The 19051-nt window shown below is 35.7% G+C and overlaps 1 protein-coding gene across 1 annotated transcript; it reads right to left on the bottom strand.

The window, feature by feature from the left end:
• Positions 1-1226: 1226 nt before the first annotated feature.
• Positions 1227-17831, bottom strand: LOC143578136 (transportin-1-like). Its single transcript, XM_077061799.1, has 29 exons — positions 17596-17831; positions 16017-16304; positions 15559-15648; positions 15314-15391; positions 15152-15232; positions 14943-14993; positions 14713-14798; positions 14361-14427; positions 14206-14262; positions 14094-14123; positions 13943-14002; positions 13132-13245; positions 12898-13011; positions 12716-12814; positions 11913-12038; positions 6848-6922; positions 6285-6356; positions 6100-6210; positions 5929-6012; positions 5131-5238; positions 4920-5021; positions 4698-4760; positions 4179-4253; positions 3565-3636; positions 3354-3478; positions 3196-3247; positions 3054-3122; positions 2074-2133; positions 1227-1808 (listed from the first exon to the last, which is right to left on the bottom strand). The coding sequence occupies exons 1-29, from the start codon at positions 17776-17778 to the stop codon at positions 1725-1727; spliced, it is 2676 nt and encodes an 891-aa protein (XP_076917914.1). The 5' UTR covers positions 17779-17831; the 3' UTR covers positions 1227-1724.
• Positions 17832-19051: the final 1220 nt, after the last annotated feature.

Here is a 19051-nt window from a genome sequence, read left to right as displayed (position 1 = left end):
GTTCTACATGTGCCTTCCTCTTTGCAATATGCCGATATTTTTACCAAAGGGCTGTCTCGTCAATTATTTCAGTCTTTCTGGTCCAGCTTGAGCGTTTGTCCACCGCCCGCTCAAACTGAGGGGGAGTCTTAGCTGATATATTTAGAGGATATATATTATTTGTATAGATAGTCATTATCTTATAGAATTGCATTGTGATTATGTTTCCTAGTTAGAGGTTGGTTATGATTGTATTCTCTCCCTATATAAAGGGATTGTTATTATCAATAATAACACACAGAAAATCATTCACCATAAACGCTTTTATGTTGAACTTTTCACTTTTGGTTGTAACTTGTAACATGGCTATGTCTTTCCATCTCATCGTTGGCATTGCGAAAGATGATAAGTGCTTGATCATTAAATAATCATAGTACAAAGCGACCATTAATTGATTGTCGGTTTTCAGTGTACGCCGAATTAAAGGCTGGTAACGGACATGCCGGAGATCAGGTAGTGGCCTGAGGCTTGCTAATGCCGGAGAGTTAAATAGCATTGAATATAACAGTGTCTTATGGAGAGAAAAAAGAGGGAGATGAAAGAACGCTTATATGTATTATAATGTAATATAGATATGAAACTTAAATCTTTAAAAGCTAACTCAGAACATGTAAACTAACCAATAGATTGCTAGCCACTTACCAACATGGTTAGTGTTTGAAACACTTGGGTAATGGTATGTCTAAATATGTGAAGTACCCATACACTAACTTTTTACATAGTCTGTATAGTGCTCGTGACCGTTTAGGTTAGTGCACGGATACTTTACAAAATCTTTTGCCTGCATTGGTTGACACATCTAGCTACTAACCATTAAAGATTAGCACTAGTGTGCTGCTAACCTTTGAAACATAGCACGTACAAACGCATAGGAAAATGTTAAAACGCCATCATAAAGAACACTACTAACCTTTAAACATAGCATGTACGAACGCACAGGAAAATGTTAAGCGCTATCATAAAGAGTTAGCATGCAACATACTTGGGTGTAACTTTGTGTATGACGTTTAACAAATACCTAGCTACTAACATGCCTAAGGGTCATTATTGAAAACACTTAACAAGAATAGTCTTCTACACTTAATTAAGTAGCTCTTATACATAACTCAAATTTAAGCATGTAATGGAAGAGACCAAAAGTAGGATTGTTTGAACTTAACTGGTAACATTTATCTTTTGCCATGTTCGAGAAATAGGTTGCTAATTTGTAGCATATTCAAAGACAATAACTTATGACCTCACCATATAGTTCAAACTTCACAATCACAAAGTGATCAACTTGGTTCAATACTGTTACAGTTAAAATACAACTTTCCAATCACTTCAAACCATTACCCCATTATAAAAACTAAACCAGAAACTGATCCACTAACAGGTCAGCGCAGCTAGGCAAACGAGAACCCGGTACAAAATGCAATCACAATCTCTAAGAATCAAGAGAAACAGAAAAGACGAAAAAGCCCCTGTACACCAAATCCATTCCCAAGTAAACCTAATTTAATCCTCTTGGATTTCAACAAAGTTGAAGTGTTAAATCTTGTATTTTGCATCGGGGAAAAGCAAAATTCGGTTTCCGTCGATAATGCACAACATGAGTTCAATATTGAGATTGAAATCCACAGCTCCAAAAGAATTATGAAAAAAAGAACACTTTGATAAATGACCAATTTGCCCACCAAAAACAACTATACTTTATACTTTGCTAGCTTCTCTTGTACAGGCGGCTCCAAAGTCGACAAACACTGCTCCCACGCTCCATTCTTCAGCATCTGCCATACAATACAATAAATTAAATACTCAATAAAAACAATTTAGAAGAGCCTTATGCCATAATAAGACTTCGACCAACTTTCAACATGTTTGAACCTCCATTTCACTGTTAGCTAAAAATGTTTAATTGGACTCGTTTACACAACCCATTCATAAGTAAATAGGTTAAGACTGTCTCATGTACAAGATAATAGAGATTCAAATTCACCATATATAATTTGAATTTTTGTAAACAAATGTATAGGTCAATGAAGATGAGTATACCTGTTTATATCCAAGCAGTACTTGTGAAACTTCATTGTGTAAATCCTCGCTCCTTATTTCCTGTAGTCAAAATAAAAGTAAATACCGCTTATTTTTATATGGGTCTTTATATTCAAACACCACCCCCATGGTGTGTTAACAACTCTATACGACTCGTATGGGGGCTATACGAGTCGTATAGCCCTCACATGACTAATTAATATACAGATGACAGCTTTTCCGGTCTATACGGGTTGTATAGACCCTATACGAGCGTAGGCTTCAAACACCTGACACCCTCCATCACAAAAGGATAAAACGGTGCACCTATACGGCTTGTATAGCCCCTATACGACTCGTATAGACGCATATGGTGTCCAAATAATCTATATGGTGTGGGAATAACCTATGCCCTTCTATAAATGATTTATACTGAAAAAACTGATTATTGTGACTTCAAGTCTCATAAACTAAATAACTAATTCCAAAATGCAAATCCAAATACCCTCTCTAGATATGAACAGGACAATGTTTGTGCAACCCTACACGAACCCAGATATTAAACACAAACCATAACATCGTGTACCCCGACACGACACGACGTGAGTTTGTGTAGGTTGACACAAACACTAGCCACTTAATCCGAAATTATATTTCATTTTACTCTGTTGCATATTAAAACTCCAAAATAAAATTAACAACCAAATAGTTCATATACAAATTGATATAAACTAATTACATTTACCGTGTAAAACCGTATGCTAATTTCCCTTCATCTTCTAAATTTTGGTAAAAAGTAGAAATAGTTGGAATTTATGATATAAAACCCATTTGTTTAAAAAATTAGCAGTGAACCAGTCAGATCAAACAGAACACGATCCGTATAGCTAGACATGTACTGATGTACATGTTCGACCCAAACCCGTTCAGAAATCTCACCCCTAGACACAATATGATAAATTGGCTTGTCTACCCAATTCGGCAATTAAAAAAAAACTTACATGCCAGCTGGCAATAGCTCTACATAAGAAAGCAAGTGAGCTCAAAGCCCCTGACGGGTTTGCTTTAACCTGCAAATCAATCAAACATAAGTTCCGTATCAAAAATTAAATTCAAACAAAAATCTTCACATTAGTACATTACCATTGCACATAGACCTCGAAAAGCATCCTCCTTTTCGATATCATCACGAATCCTGTCAAAAAATAAAAATAAAAATAAAAATTAAAAGAATTATTATGTAGCTTATAATTAAAGCCTTAAAGGTTTAAAACAAGTTTGTATTTAACAAAGTTACTTACATAGATAAAGCAGTACACCATGATTGCATGAAATGCTCCATGTGTGGTGATACAAGCTCGGGACAAACTGAGGCGAGTCTACCCAGAGTGATGGCGCTATTTTCAATTAGTGATTTATTGAGCCCCTGCTTACCGTTAAAAAAGTAAAAATAAATAAAACATTCAGATAAATAAGAATTATAAAGAAAATAAAACTAACTAAATAAATTACCTCTGCATGTTGTAGAATTGGAACTAAGCACGAAATTACAGTCATCACCACAGGAGAAATTTCTTGGTTAACCTAAAGCATTCATTTAAACAAACAAAAAATTATATATCCTGTAGATAAAGTATATTTTCAATGCATACAATTTTCTGTATAGTTTTATTTAAAATATTTGATAGCTATTCAAACAATGTGATTTTTTAACTGTAATAATATTTAAAACCCTAATATACACTTGTATATAAAATCAGAAACTAGTTCTTTTAGGCAAAGTTTTGGAACTGAACATGAAAATACAGCCATCACCACAGAAGAAATTTTTTGGTCGAAAGCACTCAATTTATTAAAAAAAAAGTATTCTAAAATATTAAGCATGTTAAACAAAACAGAAACAAAAAATTTCATAGGCTGCACGTTAAATCTAACAAATTTGTTTAGCAATGTCAACTCTAATGGGTCAACCAAGTATCCTAAAAACTTGAAAAAAAAAAAGAAACGGGTCAAATAGGACAAAAGGTGCCCAAATTATATTTTAATGCATAAAACCTCCAAAATCATTTTATTTAAAATATTATATAAGGATTCAAAGTATGTTTTTATTAGTAAACAGAACATACCTTAATTGCTAGTTCCCCAATAGCCCAGCATGCATTATTTGCCACAGAGATAGTTTCCTTTAGTTTGGGTGTATTCTGCAAAAGGTGTAAATTTGTATTTATATCTTACTATAACTATATAAGAACGATAAAGATCAATTATATGAAAGAGTCTATCGTACTCAGTATATCCCACCAATAGCAAAGCTATGGTAGGGTCTGAGGAGGGTAAGATGTAGGCAGCCTTACCTCTACCCCATAGGGATAGAGAGGCTGCTTCCGGTGAGACCCCCGGCTCGATAGTAGTTTTGCATCAAGCCTTGGACATAAGGCACATAGCACTCAATCATCGGGACACCGGCTGATCGGTGCATGTACCCTTATCTTTCAGCTATCAACGCCACTACATGATGCCTGATTAACCGTCCGTCACTTTTAACGTTATTTTCACGAGATTAGTAAAATAACGTCAAAATTAGTGCAATTTCACTTTTGCCCACCAATTATATGAAAGAGTCTAAACTATAGAAATCATCATACCAATTGCTTGGCAGCTACATCAAGAAACTCAGGCAAACGAGGGCGAATATGAGCTGGACAAACCTAAAAAATAAGTCCAAAAAAAAATAAAAACAAAAAGTGTTATTTAGAAATGTAAATGTTTGAAACTAAGAATCATATTTTAAAAGTGAAAAGCATGTTTCTTTGAGTAATTATTAATGATATAATAGATATATATAGTTGATTAAATTACCAACTTACCCTTGCAAGGTCTCCAAGCAATGCAAATGCACTTTGACGGATATCAGAACTGTCATCCATGCAACATTGCAGAAGGAGATCCCTTAAATTACTTTGCAATACCTGTTACATAATTTGATTATAAATACAAAGTTAAACGAATACAATTGTGCACACTACACACAGTAATTTCTTAACTGTATCAAGTAAAATTAAAAAATAATAATAATACCAGATTCTCAATTCCGCTACCAAGGCCTTCGGTCAGTCCAGAGAGAAGATCCAATGAACAAACAACAAATTCTTTGTCAAACTGCACTCCAACTGAAACAGGATCAACCTGCAACACAAGCACATAAAATTAACAAAAATTCATACATGAAACAGAACACTAAAATGAAACATATTATCTATTAATAGCCCTAATGCAATAAAAGTTTATATGTTAGTTTTTTTAACGTTTAGCTAAAGAAGTTCGGTCAGTTTCGTGTCTGTGTCACCCAACGGGTTCGCAAATGACCCATTTAACCAATTTATTTATTTTGTTAGTTTATTATGCCAAAATTTAAAAACAATGTGGCATAGTTTAAATATATTTGCTTCAAAAAACAAAAATAATATGTAAATTTAGAATTTTAAAGTGTTCATATCTAAAAGCACTAAGACTTAAATTTTCTAGTAAAACGAGGTTGTGTTCATTTAAGCCCGTGAATACACTTGCTGTGTCTGGTTCATGTGTGTAACATGATTTTCGGCTTCGTGTCATGTTCAGGTTAGTGTAAAATTTTGGGTTTGTGTCAGATTCGACCCACCAACACGACTCAGTCAGCAGCCTACTTATAATAACTGAAAAATGGATGATGATGATAATAATAATAACAATAATTATAATAGTAATGAAGTTCACTGACAGTATTATGTTGCAGGAAATACCATATTAACATAATGCACACAGGGTATACAGATATAAACTATTAACAATATTGAACATGAATGATTCATATAATAATAAACTTTTTCTACTGACAACCTTGGCAAGTTGTTGTGTCTGGATAATGTCTAGGCATCTCTGGAAAACAGGCTGAGAAAACTGTAAGAATCCACTCCCCAATGCCTGAAAAACAATGAAATGTGTTATGTTGTAGCAATGATTATAAACTTATAAAAATGAAATAAAGTGTGTATGTAAATGAACTTCTACCTGTGCTATGGATGTAAAACACTCCAAAAGTGGGAAAAGGTCTTTGTCTGAATTTGAAAGTTGTTGCCACTTGGCAATTAATGGTGGCATCAAAATTTCAAGACATTTAGGCTGCAATTAACAATGTTAACTTAATCATCCAAATCAATAAAGTTAGACAGAAATATAACTAAGCCTATAATTACCTGATTCAATTCCTCACCAACTGCATCTGCTAGAGTACCAATAGCATCATAAACAATTCTCAGATTCCTCCTCTGCATACCATTAAGAAAAAAAAAGTATTAAAATAACTTGGTTTTTATATACACATATAATACACTAACTTGTTAATTATAAAAATAAATTTTGAGAAAAACGCACAAGTGTCCATGTGGTTTGACCGTATTTGCAAGTTTGGTCTCCAGATTTTTTAAACTGCAAACTTCGATCATCCACAGAACCTCGCTTTTGCACTGATCTAAGGTGATGAAGTCACTTTTAAGAGTTCTGGAGTTTAAAAGAGAGTGTTTTATTAGAATTTCAAATTTGAAAAGACACAATTACTCTCACATGACATCACTTTTTCATTAAAAAAGTAACTGGGATTAACAGTGAGGACTACACGTGCAACCCTCTCACAAATGTTTGAACTAAGTTTACAGTGTTAAAAGCATTGGAAACCAAACTTGCAACATAATCAACCCACAGGGACCATTTATGCAATTATCTAGACAAAAATTGAACAAACAGAAGATTAAGTATCAACCTGATATTTTCCAAATGCGCACATTAGGTGCTGTAAAATGATCTCCAGGCGTGGTGCTAAAAGGTCAGCGGCTTCCTGAAATTTAAAAATAACAGTAATTACATGCTTTCATTTTTAATCATATTAATGTTAGGAACAAAAGGCACACACGAACAAGAAATCAAAGCGATAAAGAACACGAGAATTTTACGTGGTTCGGTTGCGGTGTACAACCTACGTCCACGGGGTAATTAGGTTTGTATTATTTTGGTGATATATAATAACAAGTACAAGAGACTATTTATAGACCGCATATTAGGGCTACTCCCTTGCTAAACAAGCTAGAACCCAATTGGGCCCAATAGGGTTAGGGCCGGCTAAAAAAATAACCTCCCTAACTCCTTTAATATGCAGTTGTCTAAATGTGGGTCCGGGGATACCACATCACCCAACAATCTCCCACTTGGTGTCTTCGGACCTAGAAATGCACCATCTCTTCTGTACTTCTGTAAATGAAAATCCCTCCTGATCTTCAAACCATCCTAATTACCCTTGTCTCCTCAACATTATTCCTGGAGACCAGCTGAAGCTATGCAAAGCTTCAGCTTATCCAGCACCACACACTTGGTAAACATATCAGCTGGATTTTTAGCACCTGGGATGTTCTTCAGACTGATTGTTCCTTCACTGATCAACCCCCTCACGAAGTGATATCTCATCCCTATATGCTTTGTCTTTCCGTGATACACTGGATTCTTTGCAAGTTTAACTGCACTCTCATTGTCACAGTACAATGAGTAGTCGGGTTGTTGTTTTCCTAATTCTTCAAGAAAAGTCTTCAACCAAACTAGTTCTTTGCTGGCCTCTGCAACAGCCATGTATTCTGCTTCTGTAGTTGACAGAGCCACACTTTTCTGAAGTCTAGACATCCAGCTAACTGTTGTCCCTCCCACTGTGAAAACATACCCGGTAGTGCTCTTGAACGTCCCTTTACAACCACCCAGATCAGCATCTGTGTAACCTCTGAGTATGGCATCCTTTTTTCTGAAACATAACCCCATCTTCTGAGTACCCTTCAAGTATCTAAGTATCCATTTGACAGCCTCCCAATGTTTTTCTCCTGGATCTGACATAAACCGACTAACAACCCCAACGGCATGAGCAACATCTGGTCGAGTGCAAACCATTGCATACATTAGACTCCCGACTGCTGATGCATATGGGACTTTGGTCATCTTCGATCTTTCTTCTTCAGTTTTAGGAGACTGATCTTTGGTGAGCTTCAAATGACTTCCCAATGGAGTATTCCTAGGCTTGGTTCTTTCATCATTCATCTTGAACCTTTCTAACACTTTCCCTATGTATTTTTCCTGGGATAGTGTTAGAGTACCTGCCTTCTTGTTTCTAGTGATGTTCATTCCCAGTATCTGTTTTGCTGCACCCAAGTCTTTCATTTCAAACTCTTGGGACATCTGTTTCTTCAACTTGCTTATTTCCTTCATATCAGATCCTGCAATCAACATATCAACATACAACAGTAATATGATATAAGTTGTTGAATTTCTTCAGATAACAACAATGATCCATCTGGCATCTTTTAAACCCCGACCTCTCCATGAAATTATCAAACTTCATGTACCACTGTCTAGGCGCCTGTTTCAGACCATACAAGCTCTTCTTTAGTTTGCAGACCCAATTTTCTTTCCCCACAACCCGAAACCCTTCAGGTTGCATCATATAAATGTCTTCTTCAAGATCACCGTGTAGAAATGCCGTTTTCACATCTAGTTGCTCTAGATGTAAATCTTCTGCTGCTACAAGACTTAAAACAAGTCTGATGGTAGTCATTTTCACCACGGGAGAGAAGATTTCATCATAATCAACTCCTCTCTTTTGTTGAAAACCCTTGACCACTAAACGGGCTTTATATCGTTTAGACCCATCATGTTCTTCTTTGACCCTGAAGACCCATTTATTTTGCAACGCTCTCTTATCCTGCGGAAGCTTGACTAAGTCCCATGTCTTGTTCTTTTCTAGAGAGCTCATTTCATCCTTCATAGCATTCTCCCACTGGCGAGAATCCTTCATCTTGACTGCTTCAGAGTAGCTTTCGGGTTCACCGTTTTCTGTCAAAAGAATATAGTTAACTGAAGGATTGGAATGACCGGGACTATACCTTTCTGGCTGTTTAGTAACTCTGGTGGATCTCCTGACCCAATTTTCAGTCTGGTCAGGCTGTTGTGGGATCTCCTCGTCTTCAGACTCTGAACTCCCACTGTCAGAAGTTTCTTCTGACTCATTATTTCCACCAGCTTCAAACTCAGGAACTGTGTCGACTTCAGTTTCTGTAGCGGGTTCCTGAACCGGTTCGGGGATCGGTTCAGATCTCTGGTTTTCAATTTTGAATTCAACCTGTTGCTTCTGAACCCTAGAGTTTGGATTTATCACATCTTTGTACAACTCAGCCTCATTAAATGTAGCATGTTTGCTGCGGACTACTTTTCTGCTTTTCGAGTCCCAAAGCTTGTAGCCCATCTTGTCTGACCCGTAACCAATGAAAACATACTTCTTGGCTTTTGAATCTATCTTGTCAGCATTCGGATCTAGGTCATATGCACTGCACCCAAAAACCTTTAAGTGCTCATAATTAACCGCTTTCCCCTTCCATTCTTCTTGAGGTGTTTTGTAACCCAACGGAACTGATAGACCTTGGTTGATAAGATAGGCAGCAGTTTTAACAGCGTCTGCCCAGAACATTTTAGGGAGCCCTGCATTTATCCTCATGCTTCTGGCTCTTTCATTTAACGTTCTATTCATCCTTTCTGCGACTCCATTTTGCTGAGGAGTACCTGGAACTGTATTTATCATCCGAATGCCATGCTCAGCACAAAAGCTAGTGAACTCTGAGCTAATGTACTCCCCTCCATTGTCTGACTTCAAGCACTTTACCTTCAGATCAGATTCAAGTTCAACAGCAGTTTTCCATTTCTTAAAAACATCAAATACTTCAAATTTATTTTTAAGAAAGTAAACCCATACCTTGCGTGTGGCGTCGTCTAAGAAAGTCACATAGAATCTCGAGCCTCCCAAGGATTCAACACGTGTTGGTCCGAAAACATCTGAATGGATAAGCTCTAATTTCTGAGCTTTAGGTGCTTTCCCTGTCTTCACAAAAGATACCCTCTTCTTTTTTCCAAAAACACATGGTTCACAGAATTCAGATTCAACCCTTTTAAGATCTGGAAGCTTTCCTCTGGCGACAAGCATCTTCATGCCCTTCTCACTCATGTGGCCGAGTCGTTGATGCCACAACTTTGATAGACTCGGTCCACTTGTTACTGCATTAGCACTACCTGCAGAAACCTCAACCATATACAAAGTACCCCGTTTCTTTCCCTTGGCAATTACCATGCTACCCTTGACGACCTTCCATTGTCCTCCCCCGAATGTTACATCATAACCCTGGTCGTCTAATTGCCCAATGGAAATTAACATTTTTTTCAATTTTGGAATTACCCTGACATCTTTCAATGTCCAAATTGTTCCAAAACTTGTTTTCAAGTCAATATCTCCCAACCCAGTAATTTCCAAGATTTGGTTATTAGCAAGACTTACAGTACCAAAATTGCCCCGTCTGAAATTCTACATCTTTCTCGAGCTTGAGATAGCATGAAACGACGCACCTGAGTCCATAATCCAGGACTCGACTATATCCTCAATACAGCAGATCAATGCATCATCAGAATCTGATGCTGTTGAGGAGGCAACATTCACTTCTTTCTTGTCTCTGGGTGGTTCTGTACATTGACTTCTGAAATGACCATTCTCATTACAGTTCCAACACTTTATGTCGTTTCTTGTTTTTGAACTCCCCTTTCTGTCTCTTGATTTTGATCTTCCCCTGTTACTTACCCTCTTATCTTTCTTTCTACCTCTTCCCTCAGTACTTAGCAAAGTACTGGATGATTCACCTGCATTCTTTCTCCTGATATCCTCTCCTAGGATCAAGTCACGAATACCCTCGAACGTGAGTTTGGTGGTTCCGGCTGAACCACTAACGGCAGTGACTGTTCCTGACCAACTTTCAGGTAACGAGGACAATAATAGCAAAGCTTGCACTTCATCATCAAATTTAATATCAACAGATAATAACCGGGATATGATAGAATTGAACTCATTTATATGAGAGGTAACAGACGCACCTTCCCGCATACGCGTATTCACCAATTGTCTAATTAAGAATACCTTATTAGACGCGGAAGGTTTCTCGTACATGTTTGACAACGCGGTCATCAAACCCTTAGCAGTGGTCTCATTCACTATATTGAAAGCAACGTTCTTAGCCAACGTGCATCTGATGACTGCTAGGGCTTTCCTGTCTAGATCGGCCCATTCTTCATCCTTCATATTCTCGGGTTTTTGACCTCTCAAACATGGAAGCAAATCTTTCTGGCATAACAAGTCCTCGACTTGCATCTTCCACCATCCAAAATCCTGCCCATCAAACTTCTCGATTCTGATCTTACCGTCCTCAGTCATTATCTTTACCGAGTTTCTAACGGAAGCAACCTGCAATACTGATCAGAACTGTTTGACCTCTTCTGGTCAAAAGACAGATTGTACTGTAGCGCGCACTGTTCACACGCCGGAAACACTGTAGCGGCGGCGGTACTGTAGCGGCGGCTAGGGTTTCTGATTAGGGTTTGGTGGCGACTGGCGGCTGGGGTTTATAGTGTGATCCTTGCTCTGATACCAGTTGTTAGGAACAAAAGGCACACACGAACAAGAAATCAAAGCGATAAAGAACACGAGAATTTTACGTGGTTCGGTTGCGGTGTACAACCTACGTCCACGGGGTAATTAGGTTTGTATTATTTTGGTGATATATAATAACAAGTACAAGAGACTATTTATAGACCGCATATTAGGGCTACTCCCTTGCTAAACAAGCTAGAACCCAATTGGGCCCAATAGGGTTAGGGCCGGCTAAAAAAATAACCTCCCTAACTCCTTTAATATGCAGTTGTCTAAATGTGGGTCCGGGGATACCACATCGCCCAACAATTAATTTACTCCTAATAACAACCTCTTCAAGAGTTGCAAAAGCCGAGCAGGCAGCCTCCTGCACACGCTTATTATCATCCAAAATTCTTCTTAAAAGACCCATGAGAACTTTTTCAAACTGTTCATGTCCCTCTCGGTGACCAGTGCCCTAAAACATAAATAAATAAATTAACATCTGCTTTTCACATTAACTAGTCAACTTTAATAATCAACATTCAAAAAAGTTTGGGAACAATACGGTTTCATAAAGTGATATTAGCCAAGTGTGTAAGAATTAGGCTTGTTAACAAGCCAAACACAAACAGAGCCTGTTCATTCATTTAACTTTAACTAAGCAAATGAACGAACACGACACTTAAACAAATAGATTTTCTTCTTCATGATTATTCATTAAAAAAGATAAATGTGTTCGTGTTTGTTTATGTTAGTTCGTTAATATCCTAATGAACGGTTCATGAACACACACGTATGAACATAAACATATACCAATTAAAAAAAAAACATGAATATCCAAATTAAAGTCTAAAATATGATTATCCTTGAAACCAACATTTTAAAAGTTAACAAAGAGTTCTAATTAAAAACTAAGTTGACTTTAAAGTAATATAAGTAACAAATAACATTGCTAAACGAACAAATGTAAATGAACGAATCAGACATGTTCATGTTCATTTGTTTACTTAAATGAACAAACAAATATGTTTGTGTTCGTTCGTTTATTATTTGAACGAACATAAACGAAGTTCCCACCGAACAGTTCACGAACGGTTCCCTAAACGTTTGGTTTGTTTAAAATCCTAGTAAGAATGAATCACCATATCATACCTGGACAATAAATTTGCTAAAGCGCGAAAGTGTCCAACAGGAGATGCTTCGTATCAATGGAAACTTATCATCCAATAGGGGTATGAGAAAAGCTACAATCTACAAGAAAAGTAATGATTTCAACTAAAAGAATTTGTTACAAAATATTATAATGATAATGTGCTTTCAACTATAGAGCTAACCTCTGAAAGATGAGGATAAAGCCCATTAATGCAACCCTCAGCTATAGCACCAAGAGCTAAAACTGCAGCTTCCCTCTCTTTCCAACTTGCATCATCTGACAAAGATAACTTTGACTGCACAAACAATAACATTACATGATTTCTCATGATATAAGGAAAAAAAAAGACAAATCAACTGCAAACAAGTAACTAACTTGGAGAATAATTTTATATTTTCAAACATTATACAGTTACCTGAACAAAAGTCATTAAAGCTGGAAGAATCTCATCACCAAACACATTAGAGATCATATCCAAGGCAGCAGCACTGCACTTTCTGAGGTTCCATATATTCACTATGTCATCATCCTATAATGTCAAAGAAATCATATAATTAAAATAATAATCTACATCTGAATACAACGCTTTAGGAAGTTAAGTACTCCACATATACTCTGGGCTAGGCCTGTAAATGAACTGAACGTTCAGTGAACCGTTCAACATGAACACATGTTGTGTTCGTTCATTTATGTTAGTTTACGTTTGTTTATTTTATGTTTGTTCGTTTATATTTAAATTGTTAGGCCCGTTACAATTTAGTCAAGTTTTATTAACTTTTAGGCCCAACAGATAGATATTCACGTTCACTTTTAACCGGTCTTTGCTCAGTTATGTTCGCTTATATTGGTTCATCTGTGTTCAGTTATATTCATTCTTTTATTTTAGTAAACCGTTAGATTAAAATATTACCGACTGAACATAAATAAACATGGACACGTTCATTTTCTTAACGAACAAACACAAAGAAGAAAACCCTGTTCGTGCTCGATTGTTTGTTCAATTAGAGTTAACAAACGAGCATGAACATGCCCTATTCATGTTAGTACGGTTCAAACGAACATGAACATGCCCTAATTTAGGCGACTTTCAACCTGACACATAACTTAATTAATATTACTTATTTCTATAATTCGACCAATTTAAAATCAAAAAATAACCCAAATCAGCCCAGTTATTTATAAAAAAGGTATGAAATTGGCAAAACAACGTATATCCAAAAACATACATCATCTTCAGCATCTTCTGATCCATGAAAACGTGATGAATGAAAACGTGGCTTCAAATCCTGCATAGCTAAGATATATAAGAAAGTTGTTCATGAACCACAAGCTTAAGCACAATCCTAAAGAGTTCTAAATGAAGTCAGAAACCAGAACCTGATCCCTATCTGGAAGAGAGCCGTCCTCCTGGCATTAAATATATCTAAGTTAAAAACTTAAATTTTCATGTTAAAAATAAGTTGAAGAGCGAGCAATGAAAAAAGTTGACCTCTGCATCTAGTAGTGACTCATCATCATCTGCATAAGCCATGTTTGACAGCAAAACCTACCATACAGGCATAAAGTAAGACAAACTAATGCAAATGGAAAAGTAGTAAAAATTACTTTTAGAACAAGAATTTGGCAGATAAAAGGATAACATACTGGAATCAAACGTGGCAAGAATGCTCTTAAATTATCAGGTGGCAATGATGCTTCACAATATGCAGACCTGCAAATAATGATTTATATAGGTTAGATAGTATAAAAGTAGATTACTTGTTGAAAATACTAAATGATAAATATCTTATAACTTCATCGACCCATATTTAAATAATAATATGAAGCCATTAAGCCAAGCAATAGATTGTATCATAACATGAAGCTAAAAAACAAGAATTTGGCAGATAAAATATGTTCTAAATCATTGAAACATATGTGATCGTTACATTAATAACTTTTTAACTTAATAAAGCAATAAACATTTAGAGGGCACAGAGTGATAACAATGGGTTACCAAAATTCACAGGCTTCGAGTGACACTTCTTCATCCGGGTCCTTGTTCACTTGTAGCATGTATTCAATAACATTTTGCAAATGTGGCTGCAAGCATAAAAGCATGATGAACAACATGAAATAATATAAGAAACATAATCACAAATTTATAAAAGATGAAATAAGAAAGCAGCAAATTGTTAAAATAGAAATATTATAAGTAAAAACCAAAAATTTAGAAAAAAAACCCACCTCAATGAAAGAAGGACGAACTTCAATTAGTTGCACAAAAGCCGAACAAACCTATCCACCATGGGAATAATTATCAATTTCAATTAAAGAAGTATTAAAACAACCAAAAAGACTAAAATTGCATAAGCTTTTTCCAAAACCGCATTGCAAAAAGTAAATATCAAGCAGGAAGGGTCAAGATTTAAAATGTCAAGGGTTAGAAATATTACCAATTTCCGTACTTCTGAGGATGAATCATTAGCAAGAACAAACAAACCTTGCAAGTATGTATCCATAGACATACACAAAACCTGTAGAAAGTTAATGCATTTACTGACAGTTACTTTATGCAGTAAAAAAGTTTTATATAGTAGAAAGATAACAATACTTACTGGTGGCATCATCATAATGTACTGATTAACGGAACCCAAAGCAAGCTTTCTAAGAGTGGCATTTGGAGATTGAAATAACTGTATTAATAAAAAAAACCCCGCTAGAGTTAAGACCATGAGATTGTCAACAAGAACACACACACGCATTTATATATATATATATATATATATATATATATATATATATATATATATATATATATATATATATATATATTGTAATTATAATATAAAGAAAAAGTTACCTGAAGTAATCTTGGGATGAATACATCAATGGGGCGGTCAGATGATCCAGGACTTTCTGCGTCCAAAACTCGAGGAATATCCTCACAAATCTGTATTTTACAGTAACTTTAATGAATAAGTCGACTATTCATGCATACCGTCTGTATGCCCAATATACAGTTCTTAAGCACCTTTGTCATAGTTACTTGAATAAAACCACTTTGCCGTGTTTAATATACTTTCATTACTTTATGTAGAATTTATCGATCTAAATATTATTAATGCCCATCCCATAAAAGGATAATATTATAAATTTTGAAAATTGTCTTTACATTTTTTCCCATCCAAAGTTCAAACATGAAAAGGCACACAAGAAACAGAATCAAACAAAAGAAACAAGGATCAAATGTACAAAAATCCAACACTAAGATGAAAAATTCTGAAGAACACTATTATATAAGATGGACCCAAAAATTACCTTAGACAAAGCATCCATAGCACCTTCCATATGAACCAAGTCATTACTATCCAAACACTTTACAAGTGTATTCAACAACTCGGGCCATCCCACAACACCACCGAGCTGAACAATAACACTAATGATTGTTCCTGCAGTAGATCTGATTTGTCTGTATGTTGACCCTAAACATGGTAATAGCTCAGCTTTTATGTATTCCTGATTCGTTGGAGGCATCGACTCAAATGCGCCTTTTAGATTGTTTTTCAAAAGCAATCCAGCTGCCTGCCGGACCTCCACTGGCTTACCCTGTAAATTATACAACCCAAAGTTTCTAAATACAACATGACTTGATATTAAAAAAGTAGAAAACATGCTAAACTATTGCCATAGTTTTCCTGTTATTAGAGGATCTGATTATAACTTATAAGTTCCTCATTAGCAGCAAATGTCTAAAACTCTATACCAATCATACATAATATCAATCAATCAATATCAATCATACCCAGTGTAGTCCCACCAATAGCAAAGCTATAAGTACGGTTTGGGGAGGGTGGGATGTAGGCACACCGTACCTCTATCCAAAGGGATAAAGAGGCGGCTTCCAGAGAGACCCTCAGCTCTAAAGTACATATGTATGAAGCAATACAAAGAAATCAAAGTTCAACAGTAATATAAACATTAATAATAGAGCTTTATAAATAACAAACTAAAATAATAAGATGACTTTATGGGACTTGAATACTTAGTAATTGAAACTCAGTAATCAAACGAGTACTCATCGAAACCAATATATACTAAATACCAACCATAGTTAAATCCCATACACAAAACCGACTACAAGGCACTTGTAATAGTCTTCAATGTTGTTATATAGAAGAAAAGACTATCTATTTTATGTTTTAAATTAAAAGTTGTTATATGAAGAAACTACCTCTTAACAGTTTATCTAAGACAAAACTTCATAATTATGATATAACTATGATCAACTATTCAACTCCAAGAAACTAATATTTTGTATCATGAAAAAACAAACGATGACTCACCTCGTAAAACTAACCAACTTAAACTACAAATCTTAACGAAAAGCTTCAAGAAAACTATCAATAACCATAATGCCAAATCCTTAAAATCTACTTTTACACCATGCTCAGTTGTTGCTTCACAGTTTTGTTTTCTAACTTCGTTAAACGTTTCCCTAACATTACTTAATTCGAGTTAAAGCTGTCGACAAACAAAAAAGTATTTAAACTAAGCTAGGGTATGCTAGCTGCAAAAATCCAAATAAATCATGAAATCAATCCATCTTGAACTTCCAAAACATGAATGACAATATGAGATCCTCGTACAACATTATTATTCAACTCATTCAAATCTCAGTGATCAAATGATACATACATTCAAATATCTATATGATTCCTCTCAATATCAGATTACAATTAAGTTATAAACACTCTCAACAATAAACTAGATACCTCAATATATAATAAACTAGAAGCAACGAAATACAAGTCAACAATAATAAACGTAATGAAACCCTAGGAAATGAAATCAGCGGCCAATTTGTAACATCCATCGAAACAGATATTATTAATATTACCTGTGCCCTAGCTAGGATGAAGGCGAGATAATTATTGAAATCGGGGAAGTGAGAGTGGTGCTGGAGTTGCTGCCATATCTGAGACTTATCGGAGGAAGGTGAAATCTGCTTCTCGAGTAGTCCGCAGATCTCCTTGAAGCCTGCTTCCTGAGGTTGCCATGTGGATGATGCTGCTGCCGCCATAGTTGATGAATGAATTAGCAGGTGGTGGTGTGTGTCTGTGTGTGAATTGATTGATGGTGAAATGGTTGCTGAATCAATTGATGAGGGAAACTTCGAGGTTACAGAGATGACTGCGCTTTGCTTTCTTTTGCTTTTTTACTTCAAATCATGAACATCAACACAACACAACACAACACAACACAACACAACACGGTTTTGGTTCGGTTCGGTTCGGTTCGGTTCGGTTCATGCCTGGTTCTTCTTTCTTAACGCCAGGTGAATCTCACGTGTAATATTATGTTCGGGCCTATGTTCAAGGTCAACTCCTCAATAGTCAAGAGACCGTACCTCTAGATGTTGTGTAAACTCGTACCACGTCCGGTTTGAACCTACTTGTTTGGCCAAGCTTGCTTAACTCTAAAAGTGTTGGGATTAGCTTTTGTGGTTGGGAAAGCCAAAAAACAGATAAAATAACCAAAAAGAGTAATTTTATATATTTGCTAGTTTTACAGATAATGAAATGGTGTGTATATTTGTAATTTGGTGTTTCAAAGACAAAAGGCAAAACAAAAAAAATTGGATTTATTGGTTCTGAAAAACAGCTTTTAATCAATAACAAAAGGCAAAAACGAAAAATGCTTTTGTGAATACCCAAACATACTTATTTGCTTATTTGTTTTTTGAAAAACAAATAAGCAAGTTTTAAAAGTTTAGCCAAACATGCCCTTAAAGTTCTATTCGTCAATTCACCCAAACGGACACATGTAAAAGTCAAACCTACATCATTTGCGTAATCCACAAATGACTTATTAAACTATTTAACTAAGCATGTTAAATTGGTTGACGGGAACTAATGAGAGAACTGCGGTTTTTGTCTTTGTGGTTTATTCAAATTTTTTGTTTCAGTCCAAAATTTTAAAATTTGCTAGTTTCGTCCATAGAGTTTCATTTTCATTGCAATTTTCGTTCATCTCTTTAATATATTTTGGATTAAAAGAGCATATTTTAACAAACCACAATGACGAAAATGAAACTTTGCGGACGAAAATTGCAACGAAAATTGAACTATGTGGACGGAAATAACAAGTTTTAAATATTTGGATTAAAACAACAAATTGAATAGACCACAAGGACGAAAACCGCAGTTCACGTGCAGACTTGTTAATTGGGTTGGTGGGTGTAATGAATGATTTAAGCGGGTAAACGACAGCCTATTTAATTAAACAGGTTGTCGAGTTGACTCGTTTAAACAGGTCAACCTAAGTATAACTTGTTTAATTAGTCGATCAAGTCG

This window comes from Bidens hawaiensis, unplaced genomic scaffold, assembly GCF_021521415.1.
Source record: "Bidens hawaiensis isolate Kalapana, Puna unplaced genomic scaffold, B.hawaiensis_p1.1 tig00029042_1, whole genome shotgun sequence".
Lineage (NCBI taxonomy): Eukaryota > Viridiplantae > Streptophyta > Magnoliopsida > Asterales > Asteraceae > Bidens > Bidens hawaiensis.
The sequence above is the reverse complement of the archived record's forward strand: the minus strand, read 5'-3'. Positions and strand labels throughout refer to the sequence as shown.

Excerpts from the sequence above, each read along its gene's own strand:
- LOC143578136 (XM_077061799.1), bottom strand. The coding sequence starts at position 17,778 with ATGGCGGCAGCAGCATCATCCACATGGCAACCTCAGGAAGCAGGCTTC. Across the intron at positions 14,428-14,712 it reads CTCGAAGCCTGTGAATTTTG|GTCTGCATATTGTGAAGCAT; the intron begins GTAACCCATTGT and ends CATTATTTGCAG. Across the intron at positions 3,248-3,353 it reads TGGTGTACTGCTTTATCTAT|GATTCGTGATGATATCGAAA; the intron begins GTAAGTAACTTT and ends ATTTTTTGACAG.